General features: G+C 35.1%; 1 protein-coding gene across 1 annotated transcript; it reads left to right on the top strand.

The window, feature by feature from the left end:
* The first annotated feature begins 1,213 nt into the window (after positions 1–1,213).
* On the top strand, positions 1,214–18,971 carry LARP1A (LA RNA-binding protein). Its single transcript, XM_089804063.1, has 14 exons — positions 1,214–2,403; positions 3,926–4,496; positions 4,656–4,812; positions 4,950–5,040; positions 10,446–10,517; positions 10,642–11,354; positions 11,555–11,627; positions 15,772–15,876; positions 16,016–16,353; positions 16,474–16,641; positions 16,768–16,831; positions 17,632–17,777; positions 17,877–17,981; positions 18,095–18,971. Exons 1-14 carry the CDS (start codon positions 1,801–1,803, stop codon positions 18,294–18,296), a joined length of 3,408 nt encoding a protein of 1,135 aa, XP_089660189.1. The 5' UTR covers positions 1,214–1,800; the 3' UTR covers positions 18,297–18,971.
* The last annotated feature ends 815 nt before the right edge of the window (positions 18,972–19,786 follow it).

Here is a 19,786-nt window from a genome sequence, read left to right as displayed (position 1 = left end):
TAATCAATAAATTTCATTTCCTACCAACTTGTATAACTATTAGTTTTCTTTTACAAATCAACACTAGGCTAGTTATAAACCACCACATTCTCAAAATTGGCCATGCTGTAAATACATTCCCTTGCATGACCTTCACAAATAAAAGAACCCTAACACAATTTATACAAATAAAAGAAAAAACATCCTTATCCCACACAAACTACATGAGAAAAAAAGCAACACACTTTGAACAAGTAAAAAAATAAATAAACCCTTAATCCCCACTTCTCTTTTTTCATGCATGCAAATTGAAAAATACCAACTAAGAAAAGTTTAAAAATACTAACACTAGACTCAAGTTCCCAACCCTAAATATACATCCTTAGAAATCATCATAAATCCCTATTCTAAGATCATCCCAACACTAAAACCTATTATTATAATAAACATCATTAATCTTTAATATTCCTTTCACATTCCATTACATAATAGAGCAATCTTGTAAAAGAACCAAAAGCTTATTTTAATACACTACTTCAACAAGCATTCAAGTGCTTTAATTTGATTCACTATACTAACATTGAAATTAAACAAATTTTGAATTATTCAACACATAAATAATTATACACGCCTCTAATATCACAATCAAATTTATTTACTAATTATAATTAAAATAGCTTACTTAAATATCATCTTTATCACACTAATCAATTTGTTTTTGATTTTCTACCAACTTTTACAACTATTAATTTTCTTTTATAAATCAACATTAACTTTACCAAACTAATACAACTTGTTATAAACTACCACATTCCAAAATTGGCCAAGCTATTAATACATTCCCTTGCATGACCCACGGAATAAAAGAAAAAGCATCCTTGTCCCATACAAAATGCATGAGAAAAAGGCAACAAACTTTGGAACAAATAAACTCTTAATCTCCACTTCTCTTTTTTTTCATGCATGCAAATGGAACAATAACAACTTAAAAGACTCAAAAACACTAACACTAGACTCAAGTTCCCAACCCTAAATAGGCATCCCTACGAAACATCACAAAACCCTCAAGTCGTCGTTCACAAAGATTCAAAGCGTCAACTAAAGCTAAACAAACAAATAAGAGCAAAGCAAAAGCCAATCTAAAATCCATCGAAACAAAATACAACTAAAATTGAAGTGGGACCGGAGTAAACTTAACTAAATATATATATAGCGTATATATAAATAGAGAGGAGGATTGCATGCATTGGATGGATATCTAAATAATATATATTTAGAGTTGTATTTTTTTATGTATTTATTGTTTTTTGGTATTTGATATCTATCAATTGCGAGAAGGAAGAGGGCCTCTTTGATTGTGTGGGTTGATCTTGGAGTTCTGTGGGAAACGCTGTGCAGCGTGTACTGCTCTTGCTCAACTGGCATTGTTTTATATCTTGTCTATTTATACCTCTGCTCTGAAACCTTCAAACCCTCCCTCAGTCCAAACCCTGAGGAATGAAAGTTAAAACCCCTTGAATTTCCTCAGATCGCGAGTTCGAGTCCCAAGGGAGACAGGCAGGGAGGGATTGCGAAGAGGAAGCAATTGGCGGGGGAGGGGAAGGGGAGGAGCAGCAAGGAGGAGGAAGGAGCGATTCTCTGCGAGGCTGCCAATGAGGTACATTTTTGATGCTGTAATTTGCGGATGATGCGATTTCTTGGATCAAGTTTTGAAGGTTTTTGTAGTTGCAAATAGTGGTAGTGATAATAGTAGGGATTACTGAGAGGGCATAATCTTATTAATTGAAATAAGAAGGGGTTAATTTCCTTGCCGTGCGGATCATGGCCATGGCCATGGAGTCTGGCGGCTCCTCTGTACCGGTTGCGGCGTCTATGGATTATCCTGTCGTTGCTGAAAGCAATAACCATAGCAATATAAACATAAACGGCAGCAGCGGCGGCGGCGGTGGCGGCAATAATAATAACAATAGCCACAATAACAACAGTAGTAACAATAGTAAGGGCGGCAAGAGCTCCGGGAAGGGCTCGAAAAGCGGCAACAGGAGCGCCTGGTCGCAGGTTGTTCGTGGTGGGGGTGGAGCAGATGTTTCCAAACCCCATCCCAGAGCACATAATCACGAGTTGAATGATAAAGAGAGAGTTGAGATCAAACAAGTCGAGGAACCGAGCTCTTCAAGCAAGTCTGATAATGATCAGCAGCAACAGAGTGATAGTGGTGGGCAGGAGGCGAGTGGAAAACCTGCGACGAAGCCTGCATGGAAGAAGCCTTCCGATGGATCGACCGCAATGGCTACACAGACAGGAAACACAGCGACAGTTATGGGAGCTGAGGCCTGGCCAGCCCTTGCGGAGGCCCGGAATGGTTCAAAATCAGTCGATCCTCCAAAGCAAGTGCAGACTGCTGAGAGCACAACTGTGCCACAGGTACACAGTTCTTGATAATTTCACTTTTGCTTAATTATTAGTATCGGGCTCTGATGTAATTCGTGATAGACGATTCAAGTTAGTTATATTACAATCCAATTGAATTTGCTTTAAATTGAATGCTCTTCTTTTTTATTATTATATCTTATAATCTTTAATGAGAATCAAGGGTATCAGGACTGTAATACATTTTTCCACAATTAATGTGGACCATTTCACATTCTAGAAAATTAATATTTAGTATCATTCCAACGTTCTTAACGTAGATTTTTGCATCTCTTGCACAAAGTTTTATGTCTTTGAGATATGTGGAATTGCATCTGCATTGACTTGGAATATCTATATTGTGCTGCATTGCGTAACGATAGACAGTTTGTATTGGAAACACTATATTATGCCAGGTGCAAAATACCCCCTTCAATTAATAAGCTGAAAATTCTCGACTGCATGGTAGAGATTCATTGTGCCTCTCTTCTAGACATGCCGTACAAATGGCAGCCAAGGAAAATGGTATTGTGCGTTATGATATTTTTTTAAAGGCAAAGTTACATTAATGGTAACCAGGTCTATTAGATTCGAATGCATTTTTGAATAATTGATTTAAGACTTAAATTTTAAATGTTGCTTTTAGCATTTTTATTTATTTATTTATTTCTGAACTGTTAGATCTCCTCTAGCAAGTGCATGTCTATGCATGCACAAAAAAAGCACGGTATGAAGTTTGCAGATGCCTTTCCTATACTTGTGAAGGTATCTGTACCATTCTGGACATGTAGTTTGGGTGGAAGTATGATTCAAAACAGGATGCTTTGTAGAGATTCAATTATCATATAATTAATGATAATTTCAGTAATGTGACCTGCAGCTATCGGAATATTATATTTATTAAAATTATTCACATAGAAATTTATATTAACTATCAACCTTCCTACCTGTTTTTGATTCATTACACCTCCTTTTGAATTACCATCCCTTGCCGAGAATTAGGGGCCTTACTCTATTATGCTTTGCAATCCTTCTGAGCAGGGAAATGCAACCTGTCTTACAGTCTTGTTCATGGTTTATTATTTCTCATTCTGTATCTTATTTGAAATATTATCATTAGATATAATGCTGACTGTCACCATTCTTGGAGTTGTTGTATGTAGTGGAATAGATGTTCTTACATCAAAGAGAGTCAGTGATGATAATTTCTGGTGCTTAGCTGAAAATATATTCTATTCGAATGGCAAAATATTTGATATTTAGCCAAAAAAGCAGTAAAGACTGAACAGTAATTTTGGCTAGCAAACTGCAATTTAAGAAATGTAGCTGTCCATAAGAGATTGCAGCAAGCTTGTTATCCTTATATCAAACATTTCGAGAATGCTGTATTTAATTTGCCAACAAACATTTTCAACTGAAGTCTGAAAGTCTTTATCAGTGTTCTTAACTGTTTGCCTATATGTTTATCTGCTGGAATGCTTGTTCTTACAAGTTATGAAATTTCAAGGAATTTAAGGTTCTTGTTGTTTTTATACAGGTGTCCACAACAATAAATAGTGGAGGTGGAAGCAACATTCAAAATCCACCACCATCTTTAAATAGACAGAAATCAGTTGCCAGACGTACAGCTAATGGTATGTCTCAAGCAGGATCTACACCGTCTTTCTACCCAGTTTCAGGTGTGCCTCCTGCTTTACCAGTTCATGATTACATCATGCCTGGTGGACCAAATCATCTAATTCCTGAAGGTTATCCGGATCATACGTTCAAGGGTCCTGGCGGCATGGAATCTGGATTCAAAGGGATAATGCCGGGTCCTGGAAATACAGATCATGCAAGAAATTTTCAGCAGCAGAGAGTGGATGGTTCTTTTCCAAGAGGTGACATAAATCCATTTCCCAACAATTTTGGTAATAGACGCAACAATATGCGGGAGCCGGGAGGGAGATATAATAACCACTGGCCTTCTCAGCGAGCATATAATGGAAGAGATAATATTAGCATGCAATCTAGAGTTGGACCAAGAAATTTTCCAAGGCCAGCACCACCACCGTCTCCTTTTATTGGTCCAGCTCCTCCAGGTTACATAAACACTCCAGGATTTCATGGTAAAACAGTCGTTAATAATGGTTGCAGATTTTTTATCCATTCAATTCTATTTATTTGTGAACTTTTTAAGACATGATTTATGTTGAATTCAAAGAGGATACTTTTTTCTCATATGATAAGTGCTTAATATTTGTTACTTCCTTATTCTGTCCATTTAGGTCCAGCTGGACCAATGTACTATGTCCCAGCAGTAGCTCCGGAGCCTATAAGAGCTGCACCTTATTTTGCACATCCTCCTCCTCCTCCTCCTCCTGGTGGTATTATGCCTGACTCTTTAGCTGCACGAGTGATCAAACAAATTGATTACTATTTCAGGTAGTTAATTTTGAACTTATGTTAACTATCCATATATATGAGTCATTTTAATGTTCTTTGCTTATTTATTTAAATTTATGTACTAAGGAGTTTCTTTATTATTGTTTTGAATTTCAATTTTCATTGTTTTGTTACAGTGTTGAGAATTTATGTAGAGATCTATATTTGCGCTCACAAATGGATGCACAAGGATGGGTGCCCATCTCAATTATTGCAAATTTCAATCGGGTAAGGGCTCTGAGGATAATATTTTACTATGCCATATCAATTATTATACTTGATCATCAGAGTTGTACTGGTAGATGTTATAGTTCAGTCAATCAGCTAGCCTCAAAAGAAAAAGCAAATTGCTTTATTAGGGGTTAAATTTAACCTCTTGCTCTTTCCTTTCGTTTCATCTCATAACTATATTAACTATCAAGGTAAAAAGGATATGAGTTGCTTAAATTTAATATCACACTGGGAGTATATGCATCCAAATGGAGATATATAAATGTAGATAATAAGTTATTAACTGTAGTATGCATGTTTCTTTTTCATTTGATATATGTGAATTTCTGTCAGTCTAAGCATGACATCAAAATGTGTTAATTCATGATAATATGAATATGATTATATGAGATGTGCGCCATATGCTTTAGTAATGTGCATTATGCTTGCGGATGATAGTTCTGAAGCCATCTTTCTGTATATTGAAATGGATTGGTTTCTAGACAAAGTCTCATGTGGAGTTGATATAGAAATGTCAAATTGCCATTTATTGAACCATGCTCTATTAATTATGAGTAAGAATTTGAAGATATTAATAGAAGGGATTAGTCATTGTAGCTTAGAAAATATTGCAGTGCCCACACAGTTCAAGTTGCCTACCAAGAATAAATATATAATTTCTTATGAAGTGAGAACATTTTCAAAAGGTACGTATGCAAGCTGAAGTTATCTCTCCATAAAGCTCTAATTACATCAAATATCATTATTTGCTTGGAGGTGCTTAAATATGAGTTGAACTTCTGCAAGATAGGTGTATAGATCATGCTGTCACCCAACAGCTCAGTAGTCATCTACTTGACAATCCAGTTGAATGCAGCAATGCCATATATTTGATCTTATACCTGTCTTACCATATATGGAATGCAGCCAAAAGATCGAAATGTCTCTGGCATTGGTTTACTTGTTTCTCATAAATGAGTCTACACTGAGAACAGTTTTTGTTCTAATGTTCATCGTTATGGTCAAATACTGTGTAAAAGTGCAATCATATTTGTTATTTTGTTCTCATTTGTAATAAAAGGTGTAACTCATTCAACAAATGGACAAACAAGTCTCTCATTGTGTGTTGTCGAGTATTCTTATGTTTATTAACATGATCAATGGATAAGCAAAGTGCAATTGCATTTGTTACCTGGTTGTCATTTCAGAAGACAGATATGACTTATTTAACAAATGAACCAACAATTCTCTTTATTAACTTGACCTAGTCTTTTATATTGAACCGAGTCCATTAGCTAGGATATATCATAGTTACTATTGTTTTATCATTATACCCAGTTCGTTAGCTAGTCTAAATCTTGGTTAGCCACTTTAAATTCACTTTATGGATATCAATTGGATCATGAGTACATCAACCATTATATTAGGCTCATTTACAATCAGCATACATTTGTATGTGTATATTTTGTCTTACTGATGTTCTACCTAGAACATTTTTACCTGTGGAACGTTGGGTATTGTGTCAGTCAAAGTACTGGTCAAATCCGGTGCTTTTGTTTTAAAGAAGAACAATTCTTAATCACCTAGTCATTTTGTCATGTGAATTGTTTTAGATTCAATGTAATATTTTTCATTGTATTTTGTAGCAGGGAAGACTGAGACATAGTTCATAAAGTCTTATGCTTATTTTCAGCCTTAAAGCTGTAAATATTGAAGTGGTTTACAATTAGAGGTTCGTGCATAAAGCTCAGACTTTGAAGGATGTAGAAATCATTATCTCAACTCTACAAGCCCTAGCTAAAAATGACACTAATGGCTTGTTGTCGACAAGGCATCAGATAGAATGAATGAATGAAAGATTCAAAATAATGTGCACGGTCCTAAAGCCAGCCTATGGGACCCACAAACTAGCATACATCCCTGGACAGGTTGTCAACTTAAACCAGCTTTAACCTCTTTTTCAATCTGCTCTCCAATGGTAGATTTTGATTGTCAGGCATGCAGTTCTACCTAACTGATTTTCTTCAAATTGTCAGTTCAAGCCAACAGCCTCTAAAATATCCAAATAGCCAGCTCTGATGATGTAAGCTGGGCATTCCATGATAAAATGACATTCAGTCTCGACCACCTCTATAGTGCAGAATTGGCATGTCCTGTTTTCCCACTCTTCTTTTGGGATCAGCCATCTACCTTTTTGACACCTCAGCTGGTAAGAGCTAGCTCTAAGTTGGGCTATAAGCATTTTTGCTCCTGTATATGCTTTTTCCTCATGATCAGCTGCGGGGTTAAATTCTTTGAGATAGTTCATTTTTTTTCATTCGGTTTGCTTTGACCATATGATACTCGTAGTTTTTTCCTGACATACTTCTTTGAATCAAATTCTTAAAATGAAATTTGTTAATGTTAACAAGTGGCTGAAGAATAAAAATGAGACTTGACAGTGCAGGTTGCTGCCATAGAAACTGGGGTAAGCTAATAAGAGTAATAGGTTCTGAAGATTAACTAAAAGCTGGAACCATTTTTAAGAACTAGTGTCCATTCCCATTATAATAATGGGAAAAGAAGAAACAGGCTGTATTGCTACTCAAGCAAAAAGATATGGAAGCAATGAAAAGGAGAAAAGTTGAAGAAGCCCACAATGCCCTGCATAATGATTTTGAAATGGATGAAGGGACTAGAAAAGGGCCCCCAAAGGGGATGAACAGATGAATTACTGAGGTATCACTAGCCACAGTATCATGATTATGAAATAGATACATATAGTCTTTTCAGACACTAATTGTTTCTAGGCATCTATAGTGGTGAAAATTGATAATCTTGAAATTATTAAATTACAACTCATGGTTGGTTCTTTAAGTAAATTCTGTGACAAAGTCTTTAGGTGTAATAGGAAATCAAAGCCATCAGATCACATTTTGCAACATTTGATAAAAAAGTTTAGGGGAAGATTTCATAGAAAAATAGGCTTACGTGACTTCTATTTTAATTGGCAGAAGATCTATATGCTCTAATAATTGGTAGGAGGAAATGTTAGTGTTATTCACGCTTTGAGCTTTGATGATATGATCATTTAAATGTTGAAGGCAATAATATGCTTGAATGTATTGACAAAATTTTCATTGATGATAATAATATAGCAGTCAATAATTGAACCTCAGCCTTAATATTGTAGAAGGTTACAAATGTATATGTTACCATAGAATGATTAGTAAAATATTGTAATATTTACCCGTTTTGATATTGGAGCATGTAGTGCCATGTGGCACGAGCCAAAGAAAATGTATGCACCAGCGATTGTTTAGAAGGGAAGCGATGATTCAGGAAGCAAGTATAGGACAGGACAGTTGCAAGAGCACCAGATGTCAACATACTGTCAATTTTTATTGTGGTACTAAATGATCTATACTTGATAGTAGATACCAAGGTCAATACCATATGTACTACTTGAGTCCATAAAATCTGAAAAGTACCTCGTATTCTAAAATGCTTAACCTACAGATGTTATAAAACTGAGGAATTTTCTTTATTGAACCTCATAGATGTGGGACATTAATGGACCCTTTTTGAAAATGCTATAATATATTGATATTCAAAAAGTTTAAAAACTGGTCTGAAGGGCTAATGAACAGTTATTGATATATTTGATTATGCAAGGATAAGTGTGTTGTTTTGATCTTATCGTGTATCAATCTATCCTGCAATTACAAAACTGCACCTTCTTGTGTAAGTTTGTTCTTTGAATAAGCAAGCATCTTAATGTGTAAGAGCCCTTGGTTCTTTTCTTACCAATACCCTGTGCAAGCCTGGCACCTATGAGAAAGAGTTATAGAAGGTCATACACAAAGTACTGTCCTATACGGACATCCATTTTTACACCTAAGCAAGCATTTGAATTTTTGAACCATCAATAAGGCTTAAAGGTGGTTACATATGGTAGTTGTAGAAGCTTGTCAAGAATCAAGATTATTCTAATATATAAACAAAGAACCTGTTCTGTTAGCATCAACAAAGTTTTGTTTGTAAATTACAGTAGGGAATGTTGCCTACAAATTCCAGGTTCATATCATATTCATAGAGTGGTCAATGTGCATTGTTGCTGATGAGCATGAAAGATGGTTCTGTTGCGATTTTGTGTTGTTTAAAGACCTGTTCAATGCTTGACATGGAGAATTTTGCAAAAATGTGTCATTTCCTTTTGTTCTATTAGTATGTTGAGTAACTTGGATAATAAGCAAAACATATCTACAGAGTACAAAGACTAGTACATCAACTTGTCACTCTAGGAAATTTAGCCAGAGGACAGAAAATGTGTACTCAGACAAGCATTAGTAATTGAAAGCATGACAGATTCTGCTTTCTGTATGATAACCTATACTAAACAAAATTTAATTGTATTATTTGTAATGATAGCAATTAAATTGGTAGCGAGAGTTTTTGTTTTCCAAACAGACAGTGGAAGTATTGTAAATGCTGTCTTAGGAATTTTAATTGTTTATAAATGAAAGTACCGGAAAAATTGCTACTAACCGTATTCATTATAAAAGGTTTTGTGGTAGACATGATTTTTCCTTCCATGAAGATGAGAGTCCATTGTTTTTTATTGCAATGAGTGATGCATCACAAGTTTGAAGAAGAATTTCTTTTATTGTAGTTTATAACATGATTTGATTCCTCATCTGCTGAGGCTATTTTTCTTATGAAACTGGCATGAGCTTCCTTGGTTTGCAAACTTTGGGTTTAAACTTTATTTCCCCTTGTGCTGTTTTCTTAACAATTATACCACTACTTAATTAATTTTTTTATGAAATCCTTCTTCTGAATGTAAATATTTTACAAGAAGGCTGGTCTGTTTACAGTTATACCTCTATTTAATGTACACTAATCTAGAATCACAAACTTTTTTTTAGTAGCAATCATGTTTGTTAATGACATTTTGCATCTGAATATGATATTGTGTAAATTGTAATCAATCTTATTCTTGTAATAGTAATATGTTTTCTATGCTTTTAATTATTCTCATCATTATATTTCATCCTTCATTTCCCTGGAACATTATTGAAGTTTATTAGTTATTTATTTCTTGCTTTAAAATTCCTCTACAGGATGTATGATGTATTAAAAATCCTTTACGTTAGTGTCTTTTGTGCTTATATCCTTTTAGATGCTTAAGGTATAATTAATTTTTTTTTGAACTAATCCGTTTGGATCCATAAGGTCTAATTAAAATATAATTTATTTAACTAAATATAACAATAATAAAAGTGCTAGTAAAATCTGTAGCTATTAAGTTTAAACATGTAAGCTATGATATAATTTAATTCTCTCTAAGAATCTCAGGTCTTCTTGTGCCATGATGGTTTACATATTATTGTTAATGAAGATCATGGCTAAAATGGGAAATTTTAATTCTGCCTGTTTTGCAGGTTCGCAACATGACAACTAATATCAATATTATTCTTGGAGTACTACGAAGCTCCAATGTGGTTGAAGTGCAGGTTTGAAGTGTTTAATTTGGAACGTGGTATTATAGTTTGGCACTTGTAATAAAATACTTGGTAATAATAAGTTGTAGATGCTGACTTTCATAAATGCTTGCATTAATATTTCTCTTTTTGCCAGGGTGATAAGGTAAGAAAGAGAACAGACTGGTCAAAGTGGCTTCCATCTCATTTCAATTCTGTGCCAACCGTACAGCCTCAACAAATTAGTAATGATGATAAAGTTCCAAACAATTTAAAAAATACAGAATTTGATCACAGAAGCAAAAGTGACATATCTATAGATTCTTCAAGTAGTCAAATGTCTAATAATCTACCGTCATCAAGGAATGATGATATGAATACCTCAACAAGGAGCTCATCAGATGGTTGTAATGGGCAATTAACTAGCTGTAAAGGACTACAGAAGGATACAAGTGAGGGGGGGAGTATTGCCCATAGGGAAGCTAGCTTAGATACAAGTTCTGATAGCAGAACTTTAGATGTAAGCATTGGCGAGAGCATATCATCTGATAGGGACATATATGATAATTCTAGTACTTTTAGGATAACTAATAGCACAACTTCAGATTGCTTCTTGCAGCAATCTGATATGGGAAATGAAAAAGAAAGTAGTTCACAGACAGGTTCTTTGGGGAGGTATGATGCAGATGCTAGCAACACAACTTTATCTTCCAGTGTGAAATCAGTTCCACGGTTGAGAGGTGGTGGTCTTTCAAAAGCTTTTGCAGCACAAGCTTTGACGCCCAGGAAAGAGGAAGATACATTCATACTTGACGAGGAGTTAGAAAATGATCAGTTGACAAAGAAGGATCAGCTACACTCCAACAAAAGGTGGTTGTTCAACTAAAATTGCGTGAATAGATTTACCATTATCAAGATTCAAAATGTATGCGGCTACAGTCATAAACAAAATCAAAGCAACAAGCTAGTGCAATGGTTTTAAGCAAATGTATTTGTTTTCATTCAGATGGTCTGAAAAGTTTACTCTATACTCTTCCCTGCCCTAACTTTTATGTTTTTGGGTGTTTCAGTCGAACAGAAGATGAAGAAGATGACCCAGATGTAAATGATCAGGATGTACAGCGATTGATTATTGTGACACAGGCATGGTCTTGTTCCTTGCTCATTCTATTGTATAATATTAATAATGCATAATTGGAACATTTATACCGAAATGGCATATTCAATGTGTTCATGTATAATAACCTAATTCTTTCCCCTTGTTTGTGCAAATCATTGCCTTGGTAAAGGTTGCTGATTTTCATGAAATTGTGTACATCTCATATAGTTTTTCCTTTTGTAGGTTATTTTAAGCCACATTTGTTTTTTTATAATGAAGGTTATCAGTGTTTCTTGTGGATGTGTTTCTGGCATAGTTTGACCTGTTCCAGAAATGGGGACTTCCTGAAACTAGGAAACTTTTAAAAATCTGCCCTCCGACTGTCTCATAAAATTAATGATTGAAAGAGTTTTGATAATTTGTTTGACTTCCACTCTCATGTAAACTTTCAATTCAAATTATTTAACACCAAAGTTATAAGTGAAGATTCTATAATGTATATAATCATGCTTTATCCATTTTTTCAGATGAATACTTAAATTCCCTGTTATATAGCTGTTCCAATTGCCGTTCCCATTTTGGAAACCTGGGGTAACATATATTTATTGATAGAGCACATGTAAAAATAAATAGTATTCATCAGATTCAAATATGAGCCTCTCCTTGTTTGCATTTCTTAGAGAAATGGTTGGTTAGATTTACTAAACCTGACTCCTAACTTAACAAGCATTGCATTGTAGCAGATAACATTAAGTCTGACAGTGTTCATGCTGAATCTTAATTTTTGCTGTCTTAATGCTATTATGTGGCTTCAACCTAAGAATCGGTAATATTGTATAGCTCAGGTTCAAAGCTTTCATCATGATCGCTATACCCAAACTCCTTATCTGCTTTGGCAACAATTCAGATGGATTTCTTTAATTGCTTTTGTCATCTTTATGCTTTTCTACATCTGCAAGCAAAGAAATGTTTTAATAGAGTGAAATGGAATTCAAAGTTTTGAAGCGTTCATCACATATTTGATACACTCTACAAGACTAAACTCCCAAATTGTCTATGAGAGCCAGAACCTGTATTCATGCATCAGGAAATCTACCAATGTGTGACCAAGCTTGTAAGCCAATTAACAGTTAGAGCAAAGTCTGATGCCAATAAGCAGAGAAAAAGGAAAAAGTCCCTTAACTCGGTGAGCTAGATTCTACTTTGAATAGCCTTGTGCACTAACGTTATTACATTTTCCTCTCTAGGATTATAATCTGTCCAGAAATTTCACTTGAATAAAAATGCAACTGGTGGACTCTTTGTTGAGCTTGTTGCGACACATTAACACTGCATCTTTAGTTATTTGATGTCAAGCTTTTCACTGAGAAGGGCCTTCACATCATGAAGTATACTTCACTTGCCTCACTTGCCAACTAGAAGGGGTCTCTTTTGAATAGATGATGCTAGATATTTAACTTTTTACACAACTAAAAAAAATCTAAAATTAACTTATCATGAAGTGAGTCCCACATGCCTCACTTGCCAACTTGAAGGGGGCCCCTTTGAACAGATGATGCTAGAGATTTAGCTTCATACACAACTGCACAAAAATCTAAAAGTAAGCCCTTGCTATAACAGGAAGTTGGCCTCCACTTTTTTCTAGTTTTTATGCTGTAAGATAAGATAGTGAGCTATTTTACTGGCAAGAATTTTCAGTATGAAGTCATAGTTATCCACCGAGAATCTCATAATGGGGAACAGAAACGGAAGACCCCAGGTCAGCCAAATCTGGTTAACCTGAAGTTGTCTTTAAGCTCACATTGGGGACTACTCTCACTATACACATGCTAAGGTAGTCTGTATCACCCTCATTTATTTGAAATGAACTGGGGAAATTTGGTGTTTAAATGGCAGGCAGTATCATGAGTAAGTTGCCTGCATGCCTACCTCCAATCAATAATGCACTAGATGTCTTCATAATTGTTAACCAAATGCCAAGTTGACTCTTTTGTTTTGTCCATGGCCTAATACAGATACCCATGGGTTTTTATCCACACCAATCTTTTTATAATGCTAACCAACAATTTTTACACTGCAAACAAGATCATACAATAATGAATTTAGAAAATCAAAATAAATAATAAATTAAAAAAGACCAAATTAAATATTAGAAATTGACAAAGTTCAGTAGACTATAATGTACTAGATGTCTTCATGAGTAAGTTGCCTGCATGCCTACCTCCAATCAATAATGCACTAGATGTCTTCATAATTGTTAACCAAATGCCAAGTTGACTCTTTTGTTTTGTCCATGGCCTAATACAGATACCCATGGGTTTTTATCCACACCAATCTTTTTATAATGCTAACCAACAATTTTTACACTGCAAACAAGATCATACAATAATGAATTTAGAAAATCAAAATAAATAATAAATTAAAAAAGACCAAATTAAATATTAGAAATTGACAAAGTTCAGTAGACTATAATGTTAAACAAAAGTGGTCTTTAGAACCTCTCCTCCCATTTGGCCTTGTTGGAATAAGCACTTTCCATCCACTTGGTGCTCACAAACATGTGCTTAAGATTAAACAATGCAATTGTAATACTTTGCAAGTTGATCAAATTATTTGAGAATTATGTGTCTCTTGGACTGGATGAGCTCCTTGTCATCTATTTGCTATCTAATGGGATTCTCGACCATGTGTACTTCTTAATGTATTTTGTCATATTGTTTACATTCTCATTTCTGTTCTTCATCTTTGTATGTTTCCCTATATTATTGAGAAGCTTGATGCAATGAATGGCACAAGGGTCCCAAAACAAATTGTGATGCCTTGCTTCTAGATGTTTACCAGTTGCTTTTTACTCGCTTCTTCACCATCTTTTCTAACATGTAAGTTTCCTAGGGTTTCTATTTTTTTTGATTTAATTGGACTTAGACAGCACCAACTATTCTCTTAAAGCCACGATGAAGTTGATTTAGATGTGATTTCTGCCATCTAGCCCCCCATAAGTTAAAATGCCACAGCTCATTTTCTTAATATATTTTCATTCATCTAGTTGCTGTTTTCTGTCTTTGACTGTCATAAGGGCTTTGTGGCTTCAATCTTTTACCTGCCATGGTCAATGTAGGGGCTAGTTGCCTACCAATTAGGACTACTCAAACATCAAATGAAATGTTTCTGTAGCACCAGAAATTGACATGCGTTGAGTTGGCCTCATTTTGCAAATTTTCAGTCCACACAACATCAAGAGAGTTTGAGGAACAGTAAAGCTGGAATTATAGTGCTATGGAATAAGAGCTCCATATGTTTTCTTTTGACATGCTAAAATACTGTTGTTGGCTACTTTTTTTTTTCTGATCATAAAATTCAATGAGATATTTTAACCTCTTGCACAACCTCTGGAGACTTTCATACCATAACATCTTAGCAACTGATCTGTGCAAGATGACATTTGAGGCTATTTATGTCTCCTCTCATATGTAACTCATTATAATTACAAATTAGTAAATTACCATGACTGGTGATTTATGCCTCCTTGGCATTCTGTTTTTGAAAAAAGGTAAATCAAGCCCACACAAAACAAAATAAATCAGGAAAAATCCTAACCGATACTACAGTCTAACTCAAAATAAAAATAAAAATACTAATAACTAAAACAATAATAATAAAAACCCGAGGTGCTAGAGATTTATGTTACATGCCTGTCAAATGCAGCTAACCAGTTTTTGACTTTATTTTAAAAATTGTGGACTCTAATATTTTGTTGCCGGTCAATTTTTTGATTTGTACTTGCATTTCAGGCTGGCACTCGAAAAACACAGTGTCGAGTTTGACCCTCTAGTTCTTTACAAGCCTATTTAACCTGCTCATGAGTAAGGCAAGTTTTTGGTGTTTTAAATCATGTAGCAGATGATGAGATGACAATGCAAAGGAAAAGAACTCAAATGTCTCAAAAAACCTGTAAGGTCCAAAAACATTAAAACAAACAGAGAATTGTAAATTCTTAACAGAAAGAAATTCCCTTGGTAGAGCTTCTTGGGTTTTATGTTAGTGTCCGTTGTTTATTTAGTGAATTGAATTTATTTCTCATACAGATGTATGTGTGTGGAATCATTGATACATTAATATAGGAAGTTTGTATAGTATATACTTCATGCACATATTGATGTAGGATTGCCAACTGTGGTGATTTTGCAGAATCGAAAGATAAACAGGGGTGACAGGAGAGACGAAAGAGAGCAAGATGCCATCTCAAATGAAGTTGCGACAGCTATAAATGATGGCCTATATTTTTATGAACAGGTATAAATTTATTTTGTATCTATATGGGCCCATCTGAGGGGTAAAATGGGTAAAAGGGGCATGTATATTTTTGAGATTGTTTCTTTAAGTTACTATCGATCCTTACTGTCATGGAATTCGTTCTGTTATCAATTTGCAGGAACTACACAAAGGGCGGTCAGGGAATGGTCAGAAGAGTCACCAAGGCTGGGAAATGAGACTTAATAAAAATGATGCCGGGTCAAGTGGAAGTGGAGGTTGTGCAAACTCTAAGTCAAGTGTTAATGGTAACAGTTCAGAGGGGCCTTTAAATTCCAATCCTAGGAGGAGATCAAATAAGAGTAGTGGAGGTCGAATACAATCTTCACAGAAACAACGGTTGTTTCCCAGCAACACTCGAATTCAAAGCATGGGTCCTCGCAATCGTCACCCTTCTATATCAGAAAGTCCACCCAGTAATTCTGTTGGTTTTTTCTTCAGTTCAACTCCTCCAGACGGGTTGGTTTGACATCTTGTGTTAGAGTTCTTCCTTATCAGACAGATCTTTCTTTCCTATGCAATCTTAGTTTTAGTAGAAAACATTTAATTGGCGAAACTTTAATTTCTTTTAAATTGCAGAACAATAGCATCTTCAAAACTTGCGTCTTCTCCTCATGGATCATTTGCTGGAAGTGGCAATTTTGCTGGTAGTTGTAGTCCACCTGTGGGTTCAATGCCAAAATCATTTCCTGATTTCCAGCATCCTAGTCATGAGCTATTGGAAGATAATGGTTTTAAACAACAGAAGTGAGTTGCATGTTCAGTCATTGCCTACAGTTATGAATGAATTCTGTACTTTTACTTTTGGAAAGAATTTTTTAACTATTTAATAATTTACTATTTTTTGATGCTTCCCTTTGTTTTGGATTTTAGGTATTTGAAATTTTACAACCGCTGCTTAGCAGAGCGCAAGAGAGTTGGAGTTGGTTCTAGAGAGGTAAGGATTTCTTTGTACAGTGTTACAATCTAAGGGACACACTGACTCTTGATTCCCATAGGGTTACAATTTGGCATACGCTTGGCAGTTAGCTCTAGAATCTCTACATTTGTATATATATTTTTTTCCAGTAAAATGCTAGTTACTGATTGTCAATGTGAATTTTCATCACCCTACATTGTTTGTATTGTTTGGGACTTCACCTACGAGCTGCTTAATTGACCAAAAAAATAATTGTGCTGAGACATGAAACCTACAGTTGGAGAGAGTGCAATGGCATTGCACATCTTTTTGGGACATTTTAAGAAACTGAGTACGATACTTTGTTATGGTATTAGATTATATAATGATTTTCATAAACACAATGCTTCCTTTTACCACAATGTTGATCATTTTGTCCTTAAAGTTGCAGTTATTATACCTTGCCAGCCAGATTTAATGAACTGTTCTAGAGTTTTATATCATGCAATGGGACCAGTAGCATATGTTACTTGCAAAGATGTTTTCAGCAGGTGCTGAAAAGCTAAATCCATGTTTTGGGCCGTTGCTCAATGATTTGTACCATGCTTGTGTTTTTTGGGGAGTACATTTAATTAGTCTTTTTCTTTTATGGTTTTGAATTAGTTTGAGAAGATCTGATAAATTGGGATGCATGTTCATTCTATGCAAGTATTTTCTGTTAGTTGCAGATTACTAACCTGGTTTTATGTTTTGCTAAATTTAGATGCTTGACGTGCCACTTGTGAAGTGCTTGAAATCTGAAATTATGTGTGATGGTAGCTTCTGTTTTTTTGTTGCAGGAAATGAACACTCTCTATCGGTTTTGGTCTTATTTCCTCAGAACAAATTTCAATCGTTCTATGTACGATGAGTTCAGAAGATTAGCACTAGAAGATGCAGAGGCAAAGTATAACTACGGTGTGGAGTGTCTCTTCAGGTTTTACAGGTGATTGTTTATGGTGTATTCATATTTCGTATAAATATGTTTATATCTTCCTTGAAGATTATCAGAATTTAAGAATGTGGTCCTCTTTGGATCTTGCAGCTACGGATTGGAGAACCACTTCAAGAAAAACCTGTATGAAGATTTTGAGGAGCTTACGCTTGAATTTTACAAAAAGGGCAATCTCTATGGCCTTGAAAAATACTGGTATATTTTCTTCATGTTTAATTCTGTTTTTACTTTGAGCATAGGAAACAAATATGATATCGCATGTGAGAAATTGTTTACAAACATTTATAATGACGAATTTATCCCTGCAGGGCATTTCATTTTTATCGGAAGTGCTCTAAGCCTCTGAAAAAGCATCCTGAACTTGAAAGGTTGCTCACAGAGGAGTTTCGAACATTGGATGACTTCCGTGCAAAGTTACCAAAAGAAAGTGGCAAAGACAAAGCATACAATGATTTATTGTCAGGGGAGGATACAAATCTAGGGATATCAATATCTGCATCTGCTGAGTGAAGATGAACCTTTGTGTTCACCTGCACCATTTTGGGGTGGTCTGACTGGTGTTCAATTCACTTCTCAATTTGAGAGTTGTTACTTGAAGAGCAGACACAGATTTACACAGGTTTCACATCGTAATCCAATATGTAGTGTTTTTGCATGGCCCTGATTTTTTTGGAAGGCTTTCCCAGGGTTAGTACTTTATCAAGAGAAGTTGCATTGGGTTCGGTGCTATTGAAGGATTCCTAGTACTTACTACCAGGGATAATAATTTATTGCTGGTTAGTCTCTCAACAATTGGCTGTTGAGCCACAGAATGTTTATGTGAGTTGGGATCTTCTCCAACTGGTCTCTGAAGCTGTTACATTCCCTATTGTCATAGAAATTTATTGGATTTTCTTTCTGATGCGATTATAGCTTTGTTAAGGTTGCTGCAAGTTTTTCAGACAAGTGTTGCAATTTGTTGCTTGTTGATGCAGCAATCACATATTTTTGCAGGAAAGATATGGCATAATGTATTCTGCCAGTGTTTTTTTGGCTGTAGTCGGGAGAGATATATTTGTTCCATCTTGTACATATGGAAAATAATATGTTGTTTGTTAACTGTCACTAATAATTGCCACCACCATGTGTTTAAATGAGATACAATTCTGAACGGAATCATCGTATACACAATTTTTTACCCCAGAACATTGCTCTACTCATTCTTGTTGATTGGCTTCAAATTTTCATTCACACATTATATAGAATAGGATCATATTATAGTTTTTCTGCATGCGTACAATGACATTTATAGAAACAGATTGCAGAATCTCTGATGTGCTGGCGTCCGATGGAAGGATGCCCGGGTCTGTAGATGGCCCATTTTAGAACTTGTAAACTGTCTAAATACTAGATCATGTTTTCAATAGGAATAATGATTTTACAAAAAAATTAAGACTTTTCTTAAAATGAATTCTCTGGGTTTTTAGCTTTTCAGTGTTTTGCCCTAGGATACTTTCATAATGTGTAGACTGGGTCACTTTTTTACCAACATGCATTATTGTTTCCTTGGTCCACATGAAGTCACAGTTTGTTTCTCTATAGCACAGTCGGTTCCAACCGTCTTTCTGCCCAAAAGTGCCGTGTTCTAATTACTATGATTTTTCTGTATTTATAGAAACAGATTGCAGAATATCTGTTGTGCAGAGCTTATAAACTGTCTAATATAATTTTATGTTTTAGGAAGGGTTGATTTTGTAAAGAAATATAAGACTTTTCTTAAAATGAATTCTCTTGATTTTTCCCTTTTCAATGGGTTTGCCGTAGGATACTTTCATAATGTGTAGACTGGGTCACTTTTTTGCCAACATGCATTATTGTTTCCTTAGTCCACATGAAGGCACCGTGTATGCCTCCATAGCAACAGTAGGTTCCAACTTTCTTTATTCCGTAAAATTCCATGTTCTTATTACTTTATTTTGACCATGTGCTTGGTGCCATGTGGATGTGGTAAGTATTCAGTA

This window comes from Cupressus sempervirens, chromosome 10 (assembly GCF_028749045.1).
Source record: "Cupressus sempervirens isolate cs-2001-9-10 chromosome 10, ASM2874904v1, whole genome shotgun sequence".
NCBI lineage: Eukaryota > Viridiplantae > Streptophyta > Pinopsida > Cupressales > Cupressaceae > Cupressus > Cupressus sempervirens.
Note: the sequence above shows the minus strand (reverse complement) of the source record. Positions and strands in the feature narration are given on the sequence as shown.

Bases quoted from the DNA above. Each gene is read 5' to 3' on its own strand.
- LARP1A (XM_089804063.1), top strand. From the start codon at position 1,801: ATGGCCATGGCCATGGAGTCTGGCGGCTCCTCTGTACCGGTTGCGGCG. The intron at 4,813-4,949 runs GTAGTTAATTTT...GTTTTGTTACAG, and splicing joins CAAATTGATTACTATTTCAG to TGTTGAGAATTTATGTAGAG. The intron at 11,355-11,554 runs GTGGTTGTTCAA...TGGGTGTTTCAG, and splicing joins CAGCTACACTCCAACAAAAG to TCGAACAGAAGATGAAGAAG.